Source organism: Copadichromis virginalis, linkage group LG7, assembly GCF_057382275.1.
Source record: "Copadichromis virginalis isolate Kocher_CV1m ecotype Utaka linkage group LG7, C_Virginalis_male_GT1.1, whole genome shotgun sequence".
Classification (NCBI taxonomy): domain Eukaryota; kingdom Metazoa; phylum Chordata; class Actinopteri; order Cichliformes; family Cichlidae; genus Copadichromis; species Copadichromis virginalis.
In genome coordinates this window covers 41,270,967-41,292,765 of record NC_140624.1, presented here as the reverse complement: position 1 = coordinate 41,292,765, position 21,799 = coordinate 41,270,967, and the positions used below count along the sequence as shown (strand labels likewise).

General features: G+C 39.5%; 1 protein-coding gene across 1 annotated transcript in view; it reads right to left on the bottom strand.

Moving 5' to 3' along the window:
• Positions 1-21,799, bottom strand: part of LOC146705648 (matrix metalloproteinase-17-like) — a 96,248-nt gene that overhangs the window by 42,535 nt on the left and 31,914 nt on the right. Inside the window, exons 2-3 of the mRNA XM_085463396.1 lie at positions 12,773-12,905; positions 12,425-12,560 (exon numbers count right to left, since the gene is read on the bottom strand). Coding sequence (XP_085319522.1) covers positions 12,425-12,560; positions 12,773-12,905 — 269 coding nt within the window. The remainder of the gene's footprint in view (positions 1-12,424; positions 12,561-12,772; positions 12,906-21,799) is intronic.

Below are 21,799 nucleotides of genomic sequence, written 5' to 3'. Positions count from 1 at the left end.
TTTAGTTGAAAAGACAGAGTGAAATTTTAATGATTATGACTGGAAACATTTTATCCAATGGTTAAAATGTTGATTTCACAACGGCAGTGCCAGCTGTAGCAAACATTGGAGGATAACGTGAGAAGGAAAATATTTTGAATGTTGTTTCTGAGAACGGATACTTAGTCAACTTGAATTCTTTAAACACATCTGGATGGTGGTCTTCTAAGTGCTTCACTAAATTGGAATATTTTTCTCAGTTAGTCCAAGAAACGCAGTAACATCATTTGTACATTGCCTTTTGCAAATCAATTTTCACACCCTAGTTACCCCCACCTCAAATGCAAAATACATATCCAACTCTGGCTTTCTTATCAGCTGTACTAGCTGCCATCTTCCAGATGTAGTTTGTGCTGCGCCATTTGTTGTTTTTCTTTGTACAACGTTAGATTAGAGTACGTATGTTCACATTTTGGACAGAGAGGACAGATGGTTTGAAAGAGGAGTGAAAGAAGCCATCTATGTCCACTGTGAGCGACCATCTTTGAACAGAGGCGGGGGTTTACGACACCAACTCTCTGCCATCTATAATCCAGTTTTGAGATCCCGTCCCAGACGCCTTAACGCCCACTCACATCCTGGGCCATCTGACCTCAGGAATTCGCATGATAAGGTGGGGCCAGGTTTCACAATGAACACACCCGAAACTCTGGCTGATTGGGACCCACGCCCAGTTTCCCACCTTGGCTCAGGCGATTAGAGGATCATCAGGGGGTCCTTTTGTCCCTCTGTGGGGGGATACTCCCACTAGGTTTATATCTGGGACTCTCCACCATTTGACCTTAGAACTGAAGAAGCTTCTCGGATGAGAGGTGAAACGTCTTCAAGCAACTTAAAGAAGTCCAGACGCTTTTCTTTGCAAGCTCCTTTGACTACGATGACCTGGATGACTGAGAACCTTCACAGACAGTACGTATGTAACAACTCTTTAGTTCCATGTATTGTTTGTTATTGTGTCTGATTGGCAAATTCCAGTTAGGTTATATTGCCACCTATTGACAGCTTGACAGCTCTTCAAAATTAAGTGGAAAATCTCTATTTTACAAAAATACTTTTGTACATCCAGACATGCAGTATCCTCTGCAAGCGCCGCTCTGACCACCCACATTGCACGCCCCGCAATTTCACTACAAGTATGTGCATTAACAGCAACTTCTGTATCAACTGGCTAAGATTTCACGTGGAGGACCATCTTCAGTGATGACAGCTGGTCTGTGGCTAAAATCGAGCAGTTTGCAGCAATTTTCTATTGAAGAGTCCATAGTTTCCAAGCCAGAAGGCAGTGTGTCAAATGTGGAGACTAGGAAGGTGCTCATCGGTTGCGCACTGTGAATTGCTGGCCACAGGGAGAGACTGTCAACGCGTTCTCACGTAGCAACCTGAGGCGTCTGAGGGAGAACATTCAGCAGAAACAACTACAACTGCTTTCCATCCTGCCATTGCGTGCCTGCACAAAGCACATTGAAAATGCAGGAGTTTTTTTTAAAGTTTTTTTTTACGGACATCAGCACATACAGTAACTTAAATTTCTTTTTTTGGACTTTGTCCACTAGCAGTAAATTAAAAATAAGGTGGACAAAAGCAGGGGCCAGGTACTGCCTCTTTTTAACTTGGTAACCTGGGAGATTCATGGCCAAAGACTGGCCCATGTCATTTTCTCATGGTAGAGAAATGTATTTAATTTTTTTTAACAGTTTCTATCATAATAGTTCACAGTTTATTTGTGCTGCACAATATAGGTAATTTGTCTTAATAGGCTAAAATTAGGCTGACTTATGAAATGACTTAATTCTGTAAAGACTGTCCCTTTACTCATGGCCTCTTTTTATCGGGATTAGAAGCATTGTGCGGGCATATCAGCAGCACTGATGCTCCAAAAACATGCCATTAAAAGTTGTTATGCAATATTACACAGATCATACTGGGACCTTAAAACAATGTTTTCCTCTTAATATCTCTGATTCATTGGTAGAACCCATCTGATCGACTGTGATGCAGGGGTTGCACTGCTAGAAGAATTGAAATTGTGAAGAAAATAAAGTAATTGTCAAAATAATTTTTCCCCACCAAACTGGCCCAAGAGAGAGGAGAACGTGCCCGGTGGCGCCAGTGTCCGGCAGCCTTGCCTCTGTCAGTGTGCCCTAGGGTGGCTGTGGCTACAATGCAGCTTGCCATTGCCAGTGCGTGGATGACTGGATGTGTGAAGCGCTTTGGGGTCCTTAGGGACTAGTAAAAGCGCTATACACATACAGGCCATTTACAAGGGTGGACGAAAAAAAAAAAAAAGAGATATTAAAAAACCAAAAATGGATGGAAAATCAGGTTAGGTTTTTGATTTTTAGAGGCTGATTTCCTGAACCTTTTGATCACACCTCCTCCTTTTTGATAATTCAACATAAGCCACAGGTTATTGGAAGTTTCCGGATTACTGGACTGTGGACTTTTAAGTCTCTAAGGTGGTGGAAGAAGATAAAGGAATTGGGACCAGAAGGAGCACATTGTGCTTATTGCAACGAATTAGGAATACCTGATTAAGGCTTTGAAATTTGTTGGATGGACAGAAGGCTGATTAAGTTGAGTTAATTTTCATGACTAGGTTAATTTCATGGCATAATTTGGACCTCCATTTGACAAATAAGTAAGAGCAAACTAGACTTTGTGCAGGGAGGTGTGTATCTGTGTCCATGCTGTGTGTGTTAACCCAAACTGATACAGGCAGGCGCGCGCGCGGGCACACACACACACACACACCTACACACACACTCTTATTACATTTCACCTGTTTGACTTTTAATTTCCGCATATTTCTTAAAGACCTTTGCAGGCAAAAACACAGAGTGATGATTCAGTTGAGGACAGGCAGGGAGGAAAGTGGAGCGCGATGGCAAAATGCAGAGTGAGGGAGAGAAAAACATGAAGAAACCTCTAACGCTCTTTTGCTGTCCCCCGCCTTCAGCCTCTCAGCAGGCTTTTACCTCCTGTGGTTTTGCTGCTCCACAGAGACATGAGCTGACATCAAAAGTGATGCTAAAAAGTACATGTGCACGCAAACACACAGGCACACACACCTAATATTCACCTCCTGTGCTCCACTACCCTCCGTAGACATAAGCTGATTACCCTGCAAATTGAAAGCTCATATAGCAGATGGTGATTCATATGCATTTTAGATGCACACATGTATAATGTGGCTCAAACACTGAGACACAGACTCACAAAAACGGGAAAATATTCCACAGACAGACTCAGACTGTGTATTAAACCAAAAAATTCTTAGATATATATCTCTTACACACACACACACACACACACACACACACACACACACACACACACACACACACACACACACACACACACACACACACACACACACACCATGTCATTTAGGCTGAAGATGAAAGTCACTAAATTAAAAGGCTCTGCGTGAGTCTACCCTCTTCCAAATATATCGGTCTCTCCCCCTTTCAGTCTGCATCTCCCTCTTTTCTCATTCTCTTTCTTTCCTGTTTGTTGCAGTCACCGACTCTACGATGCTGATGTGAAATCTCAGTCCCTAATAGGATAACGGTGTTATAGTTATTCTTAAGGATCTACCAAGCAATTTCACAGGTTAGTGGCCTCAAATGCCAGGAGAGGGAAACAATTTCAGAGAACTTCGCAGTGCCAGAATTATGGCAGGTTATAGCTTTCAGTGTTGTGATTTCTTTCAGTCTCTTTTAACCAGCTTTTAGTCTAGATTCGATCAAGCTCTTTTCTATAATCATCATTATTACTGATGCTTTTAATCCTGTTTTTATTCTTTGTCATTTCCATGTTTATCTTTTCAATTTATTTTTTATTTCATTCTTTGGTTTGTGCGTCTTGTGTCCTGTGACCATTCATCAGTGAAGCCCTTTGAACTGTGCTAACCCGTATGACAGGTGCAATAGAAATAGAATTTTATTGATTCATTTGTTCTGGGAGGCACGTTTGCTCTACAGTATAGGCATTTCTCATATATGTATATATAAGACCAATGCAAGGTGCATTCTGCCTGGGCTGAGAAGACAGTTTATTACTGATGGCATTCATTCCGTCCAGCAGAGTAAACCTGTGTTTGTGCAAACACCATGTACAAACCCCCCTCCCAAAAAACTTTGTTTTAAATTGAGATTTAATTTATATGTCTTCTCGTCTCATACAGACTATCCGTGAATTGTGGTATGGGTGATCTGTGTGGGAAGAGAGAACGGTCTTGGATCATCATGCGATGAGTTCAGAGATCTTTAAGGATGCTTAAAATTGCTTAAGAAGTTTAAAGAGCCTTAAACTCCCACCTAACAGATTGCATGTCATGTTTTAATAATTTTCTGATAATTTATACATAGTTATATATATATATATATAAACTAAACTATAAAAACTATCTTATCTTATCTTATCTTATCTTAGTTTTTATAGTTTAGTTTATATATAGTTTCTAGCAACCAACCGCTTCTAGGAGGTCAGTGACCAGTCTCTAGGTCTGCGAGTCTGCAATCGATTTCACAGTGACTGCCAGCAATCTCCAGTAACCACTGACAACCAGTCAGGAAATAAACATTTTTCCCTAGCAACCACTGGTTATTAGTTGGTGACCTACTGACCTACTCCAAACCTGTGCTACTGGGGTCTTAATATGTAGAATGGAATTAAGTTTGCACATATTTCTCGCATCTTTGTCACTTTCCTCCAGTGCCACCACTGTTTGGAATCTCTTTTGTTTTTTTTCCATTCTCATGATGAGTACTGCCGATGAACAGTAGCATTATATGTGCAGATTTCTTTTTTTTTCTTCTTCTGGTTCCATTTATTAAAAGAAATAAAGATTTACTGCTGGCTGAGTTGTGAAGGGTGTCCGAGGTAGTTATATTTAGATGAGGAGGAATTCAACAGCATGGTGTCCTAAAAATATGGAGCTTTTCAATGCTTGTAATGTTAGTGAAAGCAAATCCTGTCCTTTTCTTTAATATTTCGAAGCTGAAATCCAACCACATCTTTATCTTGTATCTATCTTTTAAAAACACAGCTCTAAGAATCAAACAAGCTCTGTCCAGACTAGTGTTTTAGCACAATGTCAGGAATAATCTCTGTCTCTGAAAAGATCACAAGATCATTCACATGCACTGGGTATGCTGGTGCAAGAAAGCAGATGACTGGTTGACCAGATGTTGGTTTGCTTGATTTGGCATCATGGAAAACGTAGGTTAGGAGTCATAGCAAAGCAAATAGGGTGAGATTATCTACTGGCAGAGGAAGGCTAGGAATGGGAAACTGATCACCCCGAAGGAAGAGGAAAATCAGTAAAAGTATGTGAGAATAATTAGTGTATTTTAGCTATGAGACCCATTAAGGAAAAGTGAATGTGGGTGTCAGCATTTTCACTAGATCAGCACTGTTTCTAAAAGTCTTTATTTGGATGCTAGGCGTAAATGTATAAAAAGTTACACATTTTAAAACTAAAACAAATTAGTATGGCTGTACCCCAAGAGGACATAAATATAATGATGATACATCGCAATACGTAAAGAGAATGATGCCATTGTGGACCTACATTCATTTTTGTGGTCATTAAGGCTGTGTTTGGGCTCCTACGCCGCTCGTTCTTGTACTCTGTTCATTTACTTGATTAGAAAGATGATAGTGCAAGTCTAAAGAGATGGATGGGAGTTGGTGACTTTGCAATCCAATAAAATCTAGCTCCATGATTTAATGAATGTAGAGGGGGAAAAAATGCAATCTTGCTCTTCATGTTTGCCTCTTCTCTTCTTTGTTATTCTCATCATCCTCCCCATTTAGTTTTTTGTTTTTTTCTTAGCTCTGCTCAGCTTGCTACACCTATCTGTTTGAGTTATCAGTGGGACTGCTAATGACTGCCTGGCTGTCTGCTGTGATAATGGGCTAACAATATGAGGTAATGAGCTAACAGTGAGCTGTTACACAACTAGGCCGTTGATGTCTATAACATACTTGGGTTGAGTGAAGCATGGTGTGTCGCCGTGTGTGCAACAGAAAAAGGAAAGAGGTAAGCAGGAGTTAAATTGGGATTAAGGGCTCACGCTTAGCAAAGAGGCTCTCAAAGGAAAAAAAAACACATAGCCAAAATCACTTACTCATTTCTATTGTGGAAAAATGCATTCTTTAATTCTAAGAGGCTAAAATAAATAGCCTAGCCCCTTATCTTTATTCCTTTGCATGAAGTATCTGACACCCACCTCTCATCACCTACTCCTAGCACATTTCCAGAACATAATGATGTGAATGATGTGTGTGAACAAGCAGGGGAGACTGTGAAGTGCCAGTCAATCAGATGCCGTCAATGTGCTGAGGTGAGCTAAATCAGGAGCGAGTGGGCGAGTCTCTGCTTCTCACTGTAACTTAATGTGACGTTTTAATTAAAGAGTCCATATATAACGGTGAAGACCTTAGCTTGATGAGGGACCCCGAAAGAGTCACAAATGAAATGCTGCATATAATGAACGTGTATGTCTATGAACACCAGTAGAAAAACCAAAGTTCTGTTTAAGCATTAACCGTGATTCCTTCGTTAAAACTTGAAAGGATGTGATTAATATTAATATAGTCTTCAGTAGAAACAGATACTGCACAATCATTGTTAACCAAGCTTATGATTTTGCAGAACATGAAACTCCTGGACATATCTCAGTCGTGGAACTTAAAAGCTATAACCATTTATCAAAACCATTTCTTTCTGTATGGTGATTTTTACTGTTTGTATATCAGCAATATCAATAATAACAATAATAATAATAATATTTATTTATTGATGTTCTGTTGCTATTACAAGCAGTTATTTCTTGCTTTTGCATATTGTATGACAAAGACAAAACTGAACCATTACAGTCTTAATGCAAGTACGGTAACTGTGCATTAAATATGGCAAACTTTACTATATTGTGAATCACTTTTAATTTAATTAAACAAAAAAAGCTATATCCACGCAGGAAAAAAATTCACAGCAATGTGGCGACTAGAGACTCTTTAAAAAAGAGAGAGAGAGGAAAAAAAAACAGAATCAGCATTGAGTGACTAAAGAATAAGGATCCCATATCCTGGGAAGGATACTGTTGACTAACATATAACCTGGTTGTAAATAAATTAGAAGGTTACCTAGGTAACTAGATCACGGAATGCCCAATTACGACCAGTCATCAGCAACAAAGTTATTTGTGGCTTAAGGAGGTACACACCCCAGCCTATCTGTTCAGTGTGTGACAGCTTTGGACCCGTCAAGAGGGTTCGTTTGAGTACTGTGATCGCTGGGTGCTGTCTCCTGGTGTTAAGTGAACTGTTTCCTGACCACTACTGAACCCTAATCTACAACTGCCTGGGTAAAAATCTCTTTATCAAGACCATCCATCCATTTTATTCTACTTATATAATTGAGGGGGCGACTGGAGCCCATCCCAGCTGTCATGGTACACTTTGCCAAGGTTATAGATTGTCACAGGTAGAAGCAGCCATACACACAATTACAGTAAACTTAATCCCCTGCATGCCTTTGCATATTCTCCCCTGTGTCCCCACTTCCTCCCATATTCCAAACTCCACAAAGAAAGGCTGCAGACTGGATTCAAATCTAGGACCTTCTTGCCGTGAAGTGACACCACTTCATCCATACACCACAGTACTGGCTATTGTTAATGCCAAATATGTGAGATGGACCAGTGCTTCATAAAATAAACCCCAAAATGCGAGTATGAGAGAGGAGCTGAGCTGCGGGGACAAATTGATCCTGCTGATTACTAAGTGCAGTGCGAGCACAGGCCAGCGGGTCAGTGGTGAGGGGGGTATAGCCGTGACTGGTGTGGGTACAGGCTAATTTAAGCTTTCTCCTGAGGTAGCTGTACAATGGACCATAACATTTTGAGTTACTGAGGTAAGCCAAAGGAATTTTATAAAATATTATGTAATATTATCACTTTTATTTTATAATTGTACTGTTTTGTTTCAACTCATTGTTTGAAGTCCCTTAGACTCCAAAGCTGTATGTTTTATTTAATGATCAGGTTTTTTATTTATTTATATTTTCCCTTCAGATATCTTCACCTTTACTTTCTTCTTGCTTTATTGAAATGGAATATGTAAGAAGAACCACTTTGCCAAAAACACGATGTTCTTCTTCTAGGTTATTTTGACTTCTTGTGAGCAATGTGTATATTAATCCTCTTTATTTTTAGTCATCTGTGTGGTTAGCATTTTGTTGTTTGCTCTGCTCAGATTAATGTAACATCAATAAAGATTTCGCCCATACACAGTGACATTCTCACTGCATGATGAAATAATTCAAATTAACACTGCATGCTGCAACATGTAAATTTCAGATATATAAATATTATTCTTTCTTATTTCTTCTGTTCTTCTTGGCAAATAAACATTTTATATGACTGTCACATTACATCCAACCCATTAGCTGATAGCCACACATTCTGTTATTCACTCATGAAATCTAATAAAGCAGAGGTACAACAAATAATGTGATAAAAAAACCCAACAATTTTCTAAACCAAGCAGACAGGATATTTCTGTGCAAGCATTACAGCTTCAACCGAAAACACCCAATAGAGGGCAGTTTATGCAGAATTTCAATACTTTGTTATGATAAATTACTAAAAATCTGCACCTTAAAATCTCTCTGGATCTGCACTGACTGCTGTGAATACAAAGGTGTTTTATGGGCTGAAGTCGAGGCTCTTATTTCTGAGTAGAGTGAGCTGATGTTTGATTGACAGAGGTGCAAAGAAGAGGCAAAAAGAAGAAAAAGACAGTTAAAGCCCACCAGGAGAGAGACATGCACATACACCTGTGAGTATGTGCATATTTTGTATTTTGTCTATGCTTGTGTGCTGGCTTTCCGTGTTTCAAATTTCATGTGTGTATTTCATATTATGCACACACACTTTCCCACACAAGAGATTATGGCAGCTCAATGTTGAATGAACGCTGATAGTGTGGGTAAATCACAGACCAACCATATGTTTCACTGCTTCCTCCTACACGGTCTAACAGTATTCTCTGGTTCCTCACATGGTCACGGATGACCAGACCAACTTTATTCAAAGGCAGCCTAAAGAAATACTCTCCTCTTTGCTTTCTTTACCAGTTCTAGGGTTATTGTTTATTTATTGGGTGGCTTGCAAGAACCCTAGCAAGACTCTGATGGGAGGTGTTATGAATTGTATTGCATTGATTTGGGACCCACAATGCAGACTTGAAGATGAACTTAAAGTGAACAAAAAGCAACCCTTTACTGAGGCTAAAGATAGCAAAAACCTACCAACAGAACACACACATCCAGACAACAATACAACATAACAAAGAACAAAGGCAAAATCAGGCTCCAAATGGAATCACATGGGTCACACCACGGTAATGATACACAGCTGAAACTAATCCCAAAAAACAAGACGGGAGAAGCAAAACAGAAACATTTGGTGTACACAACACACGGTTACCAAAATAAAAGAGGATGTAATAAGACAAAGAAACACCTAACACAGAAAGAAAGATTTGGGGGAAACAAATAAAACAAGAAACGAAATACAAACTGTGAACATAACCCACATAACTAAAACTAATTAACAAAATAAGAGTCTAACTGAAAATGTTAAGTAACAGACATTGAAAGTCCAAACTCAACACTGAGTCAAAGACACAGGACCATGACAGCAGGTCAATGGTTACTGTTATCCTCAAAGCATTTGAAGTATTTCTGTTGACTGAAACCAGCATAGCTCATCACTTCTCCCATCTATAGCCATCCAAGTAAGGTTCCACTGCAGCTAGTAATTCAGTGAAAGTCACTCATAGGGTTTTTGACTTAAGATTTGCTCTTATTTACAACATTAAAAAAAAAATCTAAAGGCTACATTGATCAGGTTCATTATGTTTCAAAACATTATTAGAAACCACTTCAATACCTTTTGGACTCAACACAAAAAAGCATCACAATTTAAACTACAGAATTTTTTTTTAAAGCACACCTAGGGCATTATCCACTCTTGTTGGATGGCATCTTCAAACAATTTTCAGTTTCCTGTTTACCTAAATACAATACTTTATAAAACCTCATAATTCATGACAACACAGGGAACGCCTGAATTTAGCAACAGTTAAAGGGAGACTTATTGAGCTTATTTCTAGAGTAGTCGGAGTGCAAAGGTTTGGTATGCCTAAAGTGATGACCATGATGAGGTAAGCACATAACTTAGGAAATCAAGTGTTCAGAGTAGTTTGAAGCATACACTTTTGGCTACTAACATTTCCATTTCTAAATATACTTTGGTTTCCTTGTTATTTTGAAAAAAAAAGAACAGCAATTATACACTGACCAGCCACTTTATCACATAATTAACAAATCACACTGCAGCAACTCATTGTATTTAAACTTAACCTAACCCAGACCTTCCCAAAGTGTGGGGCCCGCCGCAGAGCCATGGCACCGTATGAAAAGGAAAAAAACAAAACGCTTGGACACTGCTAGCACAGGGCGCCCACAGAAATGCAAAGCAGGAGATGAAGCATAGCTGAATAGGTTTCCAAACCAATTTCATTCTAGCCAAAGACTAGAAAATATGGTGAAGCATATCTGCCCTTTGGTTTCACCTGCACAAGTGCCGAGGTAGGTCTCCACTGCAGAATTGGTTTTCCCTTGGCTCTTCAAATCACGGACAAACAGTATCCCACAGTTGTTTATGTTTTTAAACCCATTTTGTACAGAGAGGCATTTTTTAAAAAAATGTATTGATAGCAATGTTGAATATTATTACACAGGAAAACAAACAAACAACTACACGTAAAATAATCACACCGTGATGCCTCTGCCTTTGTAAATGGAGGGACAGTAACTGCGTGTAAAACCTGAACACAGCCAGATTAACAGTAACAGTATTTTGTCTCTATCTGCCATTCTGCAATTCATCTCATGTAAACAAAAGCACAGCGTGACGTGAAAAAAGGCACATACCTTTGACGTTGCCTGACGAACTCTGTATTCCTCGTCCACACGTAAATGCAAAAAATGAGTTTTAAAAAAAAATCGCAGTTTTCGGTGATTCCAAACGCTGTTTACGTGTGGACGAAACAGCTGCGTTTTCAAAAATACCCGTGTAGGTGTGGATGTAGCGTAAAAGAGTTAGTAGTTTATTTTCTTTCTACCTGTAAGTTATTGCAGATTACTTGTATTTGCATAATTGTTTACTAAATGTTTGAGGTGTGAAATAAACCGCAATGGAGCAGAATATGGGCGTGTGTGGTTGGCGGATGTGTTAGTGAGTGGGGGGTGGGGGGTGCGAACATTTTTCATGTAAAACAAAGGGGGGCCCAGCAAAAAAAGTTTGGGAACCACTGACCTAACCTAATTAAACACTCACACTCAGATGTATGCAGCGGTGGAAACTCACTATCTTGGCCAAGGACACTTCAACATGCAGGCTGAAGGAGCCAGGGATAAAACCCACCAACATTATGTTTGGTAGATCGCCCACTCTACTTCCTGTCACACAGCCCAGATCATCTCATACCAGTTTCTTGAACATGACAATGAGTTTGAGATCTGGTGACGCTGGAGGCCTTTTGAATACGATCTAATAGAGCACCTCTTAGATGTGGTGGAACAAGAGATGTCCATCATGGATCATGCCAGTATGGACTAAAATCCTTAGGAATATTTCCAGCACCTTGTTTAATCTATACCATGAAGAATTTGGCCAATTCTGAAGGCAAAAGTGGTTCCAACTGAGTACAAATAACGTGGTAAGTTTGGATTTCCTACAATTTGGTTCTGAAATTTCTGTGGTTTTAACTAATTAATTAATTTGCAGTGACTCTTGATCACATTTAAATCCACATAACTAAGTCTAACTACAGTTAGACAGATATAAGACAGATTTTCAATGGAAAACTCATTTAATTAGAGCAGCACTACACGGTTAGACCATTTAATGTTCTCTTAGTGGAGTTTAGTGTCTGTATATACAATTTTTATATTAACTTGTGGTATCTTGGTGCAATACTGAGAAAACACTTTAATTGAAACATCTCATGACAAATTCTGAGGAATATGTGTGCATCTTCTGAGAGGACAGGCTTGTTTGATGTTGGTTCAAGGTCTCTAATAAGAATGTTTTACAAAATGAATGTGCCTTCAACTAAATTTAATCTAAAGTGTAGAAGCCTTTAGATCACAAGAAGCGTCCTGTAATCTATCAAAAGATGCACAGATGGAAGAAAATGTTTTTTCCCTAATGTAGCCTAATACTAAACACTTGGTCACCCATCTATGTATGAATGTGTGCATAGTACCTTGTATTGCTATAATAATAATAATTTTGATGACCCTTACCTCCAGGACAAATGTCTCTTATTCCATTTATTCTGAGGAGTCAGGCTTCGTTTCCTGCGCCCCATTGTGCCCTCAGCTTCAGACACATCTGGGAGAGAACATCTGGGTGTTTTCATTAGGCCCAGGGTGGCTTGGTCTAAAAACAAATAGAGAGAGAAAGAGAGAGAAGGGAGAGAGAAAGGAGTTTGATTGCATCAGAGAGGTGCTGATTCAACTATATGAAAAATTCTGTGGTTTTCTTGATTGGATTGCATTACAGGATGTCATTAGTTATTCAGTGCATGCTGCCTCCATCCAGCAAATGTGACAGATTTCACACAGCCGCTTCAAACAAACACAGCATCATACCCAACACTCCAGTCTCTCTTAGCCCTCCAAATTTCTGCATGGCTTTGATAGCGTTGGTCAGGGCCTCCTTGGTCTGAAGCTGGCCAGTCACGGGATCAGGTGGCGGGAGGTACCCAAACTTACTCAGCCAGTCCTGGAAGGGAAACAGAATACATCTGAATACAGGGTACATCGGGTCAACAGAGTTTACTCCAGATACTTCACAGATATTAAGTATCCTAAAGCTGCTATGAAGGTTGGAGGCTCTTTGGGTTTTCTGCTTTAGATATTGCACTTTGATATACAATCCTACCTGGACAATTGTTTTGCATAAGTTATTTTTTTGTTCCTCCATGAGCATGTATATGTTTTGGTAAACACTGATCAGTGAAAGTCTAATATTAGCAAAAAACTGATCCACTTTCTCAACCATTCACCATTGTGCTTTAAAAATGTTGAAATATGATGGAGTCATTACGATATACCTCTAATTATTTATTACATACTTGTTGCAGTCCTCTATATTTTGCAGTAATGGAAATGAGTAAGACTATCATAATCACAACATGTTATGATAGTCTGTATCAGTGAGCTGCATATTGATTTTGATGTAGCTGAACAGTTTCATCAGCAACTATAGTCAAAATATAATATATACATATATACTAAAATTTATGTATAAGGACATAATAAACAAAACATCTGGTCCATAACAGGTCTTAAAATTAGCCAAATAAACCTGAGATATACAATAATACAACATATTACACCGTGTCATTATTTATTTGAGAAAATTATGCCCGTGTGTGAAATATTATGTACACCCTTATTGCTTCCATATGAATTAAGAGGTTAAGTAACAGTCAGGTGCTGCTTTAATCAAATGCACTTGATTAACTGATCATTAGGAAGTGTTTACAAAAGCAGTTTGCTGGTCTGGAGCAATCAGGTGTGTTTTATTACAATGCCAAGCAGGAAAAACACCTCAGCAACGATCCTAAAGAAGCAGTTGTCAGTGCCTATAAATCTGGGAAATGTTATGAGGGAATTTCCAAGCAATTTGGAGTCCATCATTTTAAAGTGAGAAAGATTATTCAAATGTTGAAAACAAAACAAAAAAGTAATGGACATCCAAGCATATTCACCCCAAGCAAATTCCCAACTATAAGACTTCTGGAACGGATGAGAGTCAGATGTTTAATCATGATGCACAGAACCACATTGGGTAAAAACCAAACATAATATATCAGCAGAAACACTCCATACTCTATCAGATATATTGGTGGAGGGGTGATGATTTAGCCTGCCACAGGAGCGGGGGACCTTGAGCGTTTCTATGCATCATAGTATTCAATAGTCAAAAGTGAAACTATCTGTATGACAGCTAAAGCTTTGACCTAAATTGTGTCACACAACAGGACAATAATCCCAAGAACAGCAGTAAACCTCCAACAGAACGACTGAAAAAGAAAAGAATCAATATGTTTTAATGGCTCTTTCAATGTCTAGACCTAAGCTGTGGTGGGACTTTTATAGAGCTTTGCATAAATAAAACCACAAACCACAATGACCTGATACAACATTGTAAAAAACACAAAAACACAAAAACAAAAGACCAGAATCCCTCCAGAATGATATGAGAGACTAATAAAGTCAAACAGAAAACAATTACTTCAAGTTATTGCTGATAAAACGGTTACAAGCAACTGACACTGGGGTGTACTTAATTATCCACACACTTTCTGCATTTTGGCTAATTCTTGTTAATGCATCTCTATTTATCTTGGGGACCAGTGAAGTGGCTGCCAATCAGCGCACTCCAGTCAATTTGAATAGATTTGAAACATCTAAGATGTGACAGATGAAAGCATCCGAGCTGCAACTTGAGTACTCCTCTATTCCCTTCTCTTTCGCTTACTTTCCCACCAGAGCTCTTTTGTTGTCTTGGCACCTTGATTTTTTTTTAAATTATTATTTTCCTTTCTTTTGTCTTATCTCCACTAACGCCTCCTCCTCCATTCTTCTGTCCGGACATACAATAAGAGATGGCAGATTTGAAATAGGTTTTTGATCAGCACTCATCAGAGGTGAGTGACAGAGATCGATAGCGAGGTATCTTTTCTGTACCGACAACACTGGGAAAATCCCATTAACTGAATGACTTCGCTTTAGTGAAGCACTTTGCTCCCTGATTACTTCCCTCCTCATCCTTGGCTTTGCTTTCTGTCCAGAGGACTTGGAAAAAGTTTACAGGGGAATTGAGCTGACCCTCAACAACAGTGCAGAAGATAAGAAACAATAACAATTTCCCGAAAGGATGTAATGTCATGGGTAAGTGGAAGAGGTCAAAGAATTTAAAATAGTTAAATTGACTGTGTGACTCAAGAGACAATATCAGTGGTGATTTTCTCCCATAAAAAAAAATCAACCCCATAGGTCTTTAGTGCAATCAGCTTATGATTGCCTATAGTTACCTTTTATTTCCAGTGGCCTTGTGCGAGGCAGGATGAGTCACTTCTACAATTGCCCCAGAATAAAATAAACGTATTTATGTTCAAGTGACAAAGCCCCCTAAGGGCCACGGTAATTATGATGGGGCAAAGAAAGTAGCAGAAGGCGAGGAGAGGTTTCTGGAACAATTTCACCTTCATCTCATGTGCAGCGAGAGGAGGATAAAATCTAAAGGGGTTAAAGCTCCAGGAAAACTTGTGATAAATAGAATAAATTTATAACATGACCAACAAATTTTGGTTTGTGGCCTTTTTTATGACCATGAAGGGCAAAGAACGTACTCAGATCCAGTAGACAACTGTTCACTTTCAGTTTCAGATGAAAAGTCAGCATTTTGTGATTTAACCACGACAGTAACCTATTATAACCTTAAAATAACTATTAAAATTAAATTTAAATTAATAAATGTTTGGTTAACTGACAACACAACCTTTCCCTAAACACAAGCCGACTAGTTTGTGCTTAAAACCAGCTAGATTTATAAACACACTGTTTTAACTGCCAAATTATCTGTAGCACATCTGTTGTCATCACATGAGTCCTATCAGGGGGTGTGAACAAGCAGTTCTTACCTCCAGTTGAAATATATATCCAAAACAAAACCTGCCAAAAGCTACAGATTCTTTAATTTGTCAAGGCTCACACCAAAAGAAACAAAATCCCCAAAAGAACCACCGAGCTACAGCTTTTAATGACAGCTGTATTCCAAGTAAAAGACACAAAGAGTTCAATTGCTCATTTGCAGTTTCTTGTGTAATTCTTGCATTAAGCCTGTTTTATGTTGATAATATCCTCCCAAGTGGTACCAAATAAATGATTTGCTAAAATTGCAATGTAGTTAGTCCTCGCCTTAGCCGATAGGGCTTACGGCAATCTTCCAGATGTCTCAATAAGGCAAATAATTTTAAAAAGAATAAATAGTAATCAGTAAATAATAAATAAATATGTTACAATGTACAGGTTTTAAAGGTTTTACAGGATTTAAAACTCTTGACAGGTTAATTCAACTTTATTTCAGAAAGAAAATTCAGATAGTTGGTATTGACCTTAAGTGCAAGCGACAAAAATGTTTTACGCTTTTGTTATATACTAGACACCAAGAAGTTGAATAATAAGCATATTTAAAGCGACAAAAAAAGGGTAAAACTCAAATTCAGCAGTATCCATAGTACTCCACAGCTCTAAAGCTAGACACAACAGGAATAAATTCATGTAAATTGTGGCAAGTGGTGGGACATCTCTTTGCAAACAATGCAAAACTACATACCAGCAAAAATCTATTCATAGCATAAACCTTGGGGATACTTTTTTTTCTTTTGATTGGCCAAATGCTTCAAGCATATTTTGCACCCAAATGTTCTACTGTAAATGACTGTGAGTGTGCAGAACACTTACTCTTCTCACTGTTAATAAACTAATATACATCTTCTAAATAGTTGTGTACTGTAAATACACTCTTGAAGGTTGCACCTAACCTGTCCAAGTTACCTGTCCAAACAACAACAATGACAACAAAAAAAGACACACACAAAATGAAACTGTGTAAGGACTGGATAACAACTTTTGCATACAGAAAAAGAAAATATTCAAAGCTAAAAGATGCAATTGCAGCTGTAAAAACAATGAAGGAAGACAGAGAACAGCTTAATTAATTTAAAACACATTTCAAATTTAATATACTGAAAAAACAATCACGCTACTTCAGCCTTAAAATAAAGAATCAAGTGTGGGAGAATAAGGGAGAATCTGCCATGCTCTCCAAATCTCTGATTAACTCTAAAAGGACAGATGACCCTTTTCTTTAATATCTAATGAAGCTTATGCACAAGTTCAATAAGGAAGATCTCTAATCACTCATCTGCCTGCTTTCCTGGGTGTTCAGCGGCTAGTCTATTCTTTACATTGCTTCCATTTTCCCACGCTGTCAAACTTAGCGATGACACCAATGAAATAGTCCAATTATCTTCTTGCCTGCCTTCTCCGTTACATTCTGCGGACTTTAAATTTCAGTGCTTTTCTGCCATTCTGACTCTCATTTGTTCCACTCGCATACTGCCCATTTCCACCTCGTCCTGGTCACTGAGCGCTCCATCCAAGCCTCCATCATCTTCACCACCACCAGCGTCTAGACTCCAAGCAGTCCTGCCCTGATTCAAGACAGCTGGGATTCTGTTCAGCTGTGGTTGGTCGTCTAATTGACAGTTTAAGAGAACTTGGTATCCCAAATAAATCATCTGCAATTCTTCCAAATGATCTCTCCTATTAAAATGAAGTTGAACATAACATATTGCACCTTATTTATGATGCAAACAAGGTGATTACAAATGAAAACAGGAGGTGTGATCTTGTTTTGCATCTTTTTGATGAACAACACAGAAGAGCACTTGCACTGGTGGAAACTGCCACATTACAAGGTAAAAACAGCAACAACGGTGCTACCCACACTATGTCACTGCCCAGGCAATCTTGGTATTGTAGTCCTTGTAACAACCCATCTTAGCTACACCCTCAATTCTGAAGACTGGCAACACTATTAGTTTTAAGCCTAATTTAGCATCAGATTTGACAATTGCAATCATGACAATTATTGATCTTGCAAGCAATCGTAACATCACCTCACCCTCAACTTCTTATCATTACTTAAAAAGTAATGATAAAGGTTGTATTACCGTACTATACCAGCGTTGAATATAGACCTGCAGTCTTGGGTGGTCTCATTATTTGTCCAGCTAATGCAGTATGCTTTGAATTCTTGCATTTGTGAGTTCTACCTCTGAGAAACTTTCACCATCATTTCCATTTCAGGTGTCCTCTGGTTCTGACAATTCCTCTTCTTGTTCCATGGCACTGTCAAAGTCTATGGTTTCCTCAGGGATATCCCTGTACTTTGTTCTGTCAGATCTCAACTATTTTATTCTACAACACGCTCCCGCTTGTGTAATGATGTTATAGGATCTTGGTTCCTCTCAGACTCTCACAAATAGAATGCCATATGTTGACTGTTCCCATGAATACTTTAATGCATACCTACCTCTCTGAAGAGAAAGCACCAAAGCTGTTTTATTGAAGCACCATTTCTGCTGTGCCTGTCTGCTCATCTGAATTTGATGGGACCACTGGTGTAAGTGTAACTCTGGACCACAGAACGCTGCTCACAAGGAGTTTTGCAGGTGAAAGAGTATTCCAAAGAGTAGCCCAGTGGACTGGTACCTTCCCTATAGTGTGTTGAATGCACACATGTCAGCATGTTTCTTCTAGCTTTACTTGTGAGTATCCCTCTTTCTTACTGAGGATTATGATGTATGCAAAAGTGCTGGCTCTGCATGACTTTGTTCATGTCTTTTGAGTCCAAGCACAGCTGATGTGGACCTTTTTGCACACACGTCCAGGCTGGTAACCCATTGTTGACTTTGTAACGTTGTGTATCAGACTCCTCTTTTTTAGGTGCTGAATGTCTCTTTCAGCCTATCCATGAGTGAAAATGGTATTTTCTGGTGGCAGCGCACAACTGCTGGGATGCTTATGTGTGCACAGGTCTGATTCACACCAGAAAACTCACCTAGGCCCTCAAACACAACTGCATCAGCTCTTTCCTGAGGGTGGTGGCCTCTGATGTACCATGGTGTTAATTCTTTTGATGAGACCTAATTTCACACGTCTGCACCCAGTAGCAGTACAGTTGATGCCGTTGTGGCAAAACTAAACCTAACACGTAGCACAAGCAAGCACAGCTTACCTGGAGACTCCTTTAAGTCTGCTGTGTGCCCCTCCAAAATCTATGAGCACTGTGTCAACCTACTGTAGTTCATACTGCACTTCCAGTCTATCTGCAATAGTCCGTGATAGCACATTAGCGTCAGCACCAGTGTCCATCTTAATGTTGACAGTCTGTTCTCGTATGGGCAGATTTGTGAACCAGCAAGTTTGAGGCCAATTTGATGAATTTTTCCTATAAACAATGACTGTGTTTGGACTGATGGCTTTGCCTTGCTGACACTTTCCTCTATGGCAGGCTTTCTCGTTTGGCTCTCGGCGAAGGCAGTTGCACTTTTTCTCCTCTCCTCCTTCCCCTTATCTTCCCTGCTTAGCCTCTTGTGTCCTTGTCTTGTCTCGTGTGTATTACTTTTCCCTGGAACAGTCTCTCACAGTCTGTTCTCTAAACCTAAAAGAGAATTATGGATTTGATCAACTTGTCTCTTAATGCCATTGACACCCTTTTCTCAACGACCTTTGTCAGGTCGAAACAAAGGTGGTGGCCAGTAGCGGGTAATGTAGTCTCCTGTTTATCACACTAAACACAGGTTTGTCCGTCATCGTTAGAGCTTCAGTTTCTTTAAATTCAGTTTTGTGCTCTCTGTCACAGTTCAGTCACAAATTTGTCTATTCATGCCCCTTCCTCAAATTGATGAAGCTAGAATTAATGTCTTTTAAATACAGTGTTCCTCCTTGAAATACAAAAAGCTTAAATAGCTTTCAAAATATTGACAAAGCGTCTGGATCTACGTACATGATAAATGACCAGTGTGTTGTATATCCCACCTTCTTGGCAGTGCAATGAAGAAGGACAGCTCTTTTTGAGATTCAGACCTGTCACTGAGCCCAATTTTTCCCCAGATTCCCAGTCGAATCTTACAGCAAATCCCAAACAAGATCCAGAACAACTGCAAGATCTCCATGCTATCATTCACTCACTGGCTCAGAATATTGTGTAGTTCTTCATTTACCATGCTAAAGCAAGGAGGCAGAATATATCTTTAGTTCTACTTTATGAACAACACAGAATGGTAGTGACACTTTAGTGGCCCCCTACACACACTTTACACGGCAACAATAATGGAAAAGCCAGGCATTCTGGGTATTGTAGCCACTTTTTTAAAAAAAATACAGAACATAGACAGATAAACAATACACATGTAAATATACACTTACACAAGCATTGTGTCTAACACCGTTGTAGCAGTGTGCTGCATCACAAGTAAGAGACCATTAGTAAAATCTTTGATGCTATGGCTGTAACTCGTTTGCCTCATGTTTGCAGCATTGTTTTGATAGCTGTGTAGTGTTCTGCATAAAATAGGAGTGTGTGCTCCTACTTTTCTTAAAAAGGAACTGTAAACCGTATCTGAAGAATATTCTGTGTGTCATAAAGTTCAACAAACTGCTTCAAGGGGCAAAATCTTTTAGAAAACTTCTATTTTTTCACTGTCATTATAGTATTCTTGAGACTGTGGAAGCAAAACAGTGGAGGCAAATAAAAGTTGTCAAGAAAAAGGCTTCAAAGATAAGATAAGATAAGATAGAACTTTATTAATCCCTCGGGTGGGTTCCTCTGGGAAATTCGACTTCCAAAAAAAAGCACAGCAACGACCGAAGTTACAGTTACTGTCATGGTCTCCGTGCCTGCCCGGTCGGCCCCACAAGGCTACAATTGCTGTTGCTGTTTTCTCCCTCTCTGCCTGGGCGGAGCTCACTGTGGGCTCCCGCCCTTGGCCCACACACACACCTGACAACACTCACCCATCATCACCGGGAGCACTATTTGAGGCTGGAACACAGATCCTCTCGTCGCTGGATGATTGTACCCCTAACGTTAGTTTTCTCACAGCTCTTGTGCTTCATATCCGTGACTTGTGATTAGTTGGTGACCTGCCTTCTCGTCTGCTTCAGATTCCCCCCCCGGACCTGCGACCTCCCTGCTGCGGGAAAGTGTGTGAGTGTGAGAGAAGAAGACGTGAGCGAGTTACCCTGTGACTTCCCCCCCGGAGTTTTGGATCCCTTCACTGTACATATATTGCACTGCACTGTAAATAAACCACACCTTGGAGATACCTTACCGCTCTGCGCTTGAATCCCTGTACCAGATCGTGACAGTTACAGAATTGTGTTTTTTATATATATATATATATATATATATATATATATATATATATATATATATATATATATATATATATATATATATATATATATATATATATATATATATATATATATATATATATATATATATATATATATATATATATAGAGAGCAGCTGGATAGCGTAGTGGTTAAACTACACGCCTTTGGAACAGAGGATCGCAAGTTCGATTCCTGCCTGGGGCGTCTGTATCCAGTAAGGGTCCTAAGGCTAGACCCCCTATGCTAAGCAAGCCTACCGCAGACATGAGCGAGACAGATAAATATGAAGGCATGCCGGCTCGGACGTCGCCCGGATCAACAAGGTCCGCGTCAGGTGTTGAGGAACCAGGGCACCCTGACGAAAAGTGGGCTACTGGAACAAGAAGGCATCGGTGGGCAAGGGATGAAAACAGGGCGTTGTTGGAATGCTACTACGCAAGTAACCCCGGCGGAAGGGGCTACATGAATAGGATGAGGGACCTATGGATTCTTCGATACCCAACATCCACAATGACGGCGAAACAACTAGTAGCTCAGTGTTCCAACATTCGAAAGAAGGGACTGCTCTCACAGCTAGAGATTGACGAGGTACAACACAAATGCTACGGCAAGGAGGAGTCAGGACGCCAGGTCAG